The sequence below is a fragment of the Halyomorpha halys genome, unplaced genomic scaffold, assembly GCF_000696795.3.
Source record: "Halyomorpha halys isolate HHAL.00 unplaced genomic scaffold, Hhal_1.1 Scaffold78.1, whole genome shotgun sequence".
Taxonomy (NCBI): domain Eukaryota; kingdom Metazoa; phylum Arthropoda; class Insecta; order Hemiptera; family Pentatomidae; genus Halyomorpha; species Halyomorpha halys.
In genome coordinates, this window is record NW_027108467.1 from 257,912 (window position 1) to 260,003 (window position 2,092).

At 28.8% G+C, this 2,092-nt stretch overlaps 1 protein-coding gene across 6 annotated transcripts in view; it reads left to right on the plus strand.

The window, feature by feature from the left end:
* LOC106692934 (cytochrome P450 4F5) overlaps window positions 1-2,092 on the plus strand; it is a 59,920-nt gene that overhangs the window by 36,997 nt on the left and 20,831 nt on the right. For 5 of the 6 annotated variants that reach the window (XR_010843251.1, XR_010843250.1, XM_067046789.1 and 2 more), the window contains 3 exons: window positions 353-470; window positions 563-614; window positions 1,108-1,217. Coding sequence is in view for 4 of the 6 variants with exons in the window: in XM_067046789.1 (XP_066902890.1) it covers window positions 353-470; window positions 563-614; window positions 1,108-1,217 (280 nt within the window). In the remaining 2 variants the exon portion in view is untranslated. The remainder of the gene's footprint in view (window positions 1-352; window positions 471-562; window positions 615-1,107; window positions 1,218-2,092) is intronic. The other variant, XM_067046791.1, reaches the window with a different exon arrangement.

Consider the following 2,092-nt stretch of genomic DNA (forward strand, 5'->3'; position numbering starts at 1 on the left):
GATGGTTTTATTAGTTACAAAATAAGGAGCATTGAGGATTTTGGATTGTAAAGATTAGATACGAGAGGAATTCGAAGGTTTAGTGGAGTCCCAAAGCTCAACTCCGTATGTCCAGATGGGCCTTATTATTGTCATGTAGATCAGTCTTTTGTAATGAGTTGGAAGTTTAGACCGTTTGTCTAGTAAGGGCTGTATAGTCGGAATCTGCGTACAGTTTCCTGTCTTTTCAGTCTTGTGTGAGGTTTAGTTTATTTAAATTTTTAGTTTCACACATAATTAGCAAACTTATTTTAATGTAATGTTCATACTTATGTACTTTTATCACTTATTATTTATATTTACATTATTTCAGGATTACGGTCATTGCACCTCTAATTATTGGAAGTCCACGATTAGCGAGATTACTACTGTACATCGTGAGACCCTTTGATGAAATATTATTCAGAAAAATAGGATCATTAAGAAGAATCGTAAAAGCGTTTTTATTTATTGAAATTAAACATCACGTAATAAAGAATTTTTGTATTATTATTTATTTTTAATTATTTTCTTGTTGTTTAAGGTTATGCGAAAGATTTACAAAAATATGAATAATACTGAAAGTTTCCTTTCAGGTATGAACAGACGTTTTCTCTCTAAATGTTCTAGCAATATAAACTATTTATAATTTTATGGTGTGTGATGAAAAAGTATTGATTTTTTTATAAAACCAACTCAGTGGATATATCTCGTAGTATTTGAAATCAGTTAATATAATATTATCTTTCTCACTTAACAATATATGTTGTTTAATTAACTTTTAAATAGAAAAAAAAACATATTAGTAACACAAAACAAGAAGAAATGTTTATATTCAATAGATAAAAAACTTAGCTAAGGGCAGTTTAAAACAAACTAATGTCAAATGTTACAATCAGGTAGCTTAGATAAGTCATTCACCATTTTTTCTAGCTTTAGCATTTTTTAACTAAATAGATTTTTGCATGGAGGTTCCATAGAGCAATAAATTTTAGTTAGTTCAAGGTTGTCAGGTTTTAAGACTTACTCAAATAATTTCACTGCATGATATCCTTTCCATATTACCAGTCAGATCTTTTTTTTGTTCAGAAAATACAGATTCATACCATCCTTTACCAATATGGATCGCATCAAGGACTGAAAAAAGTAAAAAATTCGAAGAAAGAGTGGTAGCTGAATTGCAAGAAGTGTTCTTGACAGTAAGTATTGGTCTTTGAAAATTACTTAATTCCAGAATACATGTACTACTCTTCTACTCTAACCGATAAGTTACTGCTAAGGATCCTCTTTCTTCCACCCAGTTATCCAATTAGTACAAAAGCCTGGAAGAAAAGAAAGCAGTTGTCTCACCCTAATTTATAATTACTTAAATGAAAACTATGTATAATTACAAGTCAAAACTGATGAGTCTGCCAAGTTTAGGTAGGGGGAATAAAAAATGGCGGCTGTTTCAAAACCTTAAAAAAACATTAATTTTTCATTCGGAGCTCTATATCTTAAAAACTACAAAAGACAGTAGAAAATCTAAGAGAGCATTATTTAAAGAAGAGTAAATTTACTAAAATATTAGCTCTAATAGAGCTATTTACGTCCAATAGTTCTCGAGATATAGCCTTTTAAAAAGCTACATTTCATAAAAATGTACAGAACGTACTGAAAGATCAGTAGTTAGGGAATCTATTTTGAGAAATCTATAATAATAAAGATGTATATGACCTTTACCTTCGTAGGAATAGTAGTTTTAATGATATTTGCTAAAATAAATTGATTTATAGTTGTTCGGACAAGGAAGTTTGATTTATAAAAAGCTTTATTTCAGAAACCATTGGATGTACAGATGTCTGCGAGCACTCAAATTAAAGCTAGTTAAATTTACTATAAAATAGTTTATAACGTTTATCTTTGTAGGAGTAGTAGTTTTAATGATAATTAATAAAATAAACTCACAAAATTTTAATTTCTAGTTGTTCATAAAATGTTGTATTTTTGAAAAAATATATCTCTAGATCCATAAGACGCACATATGTCTGCAAACACTCAAAATAAAGGAAATTTAACTTTCTATAAAGTAGTT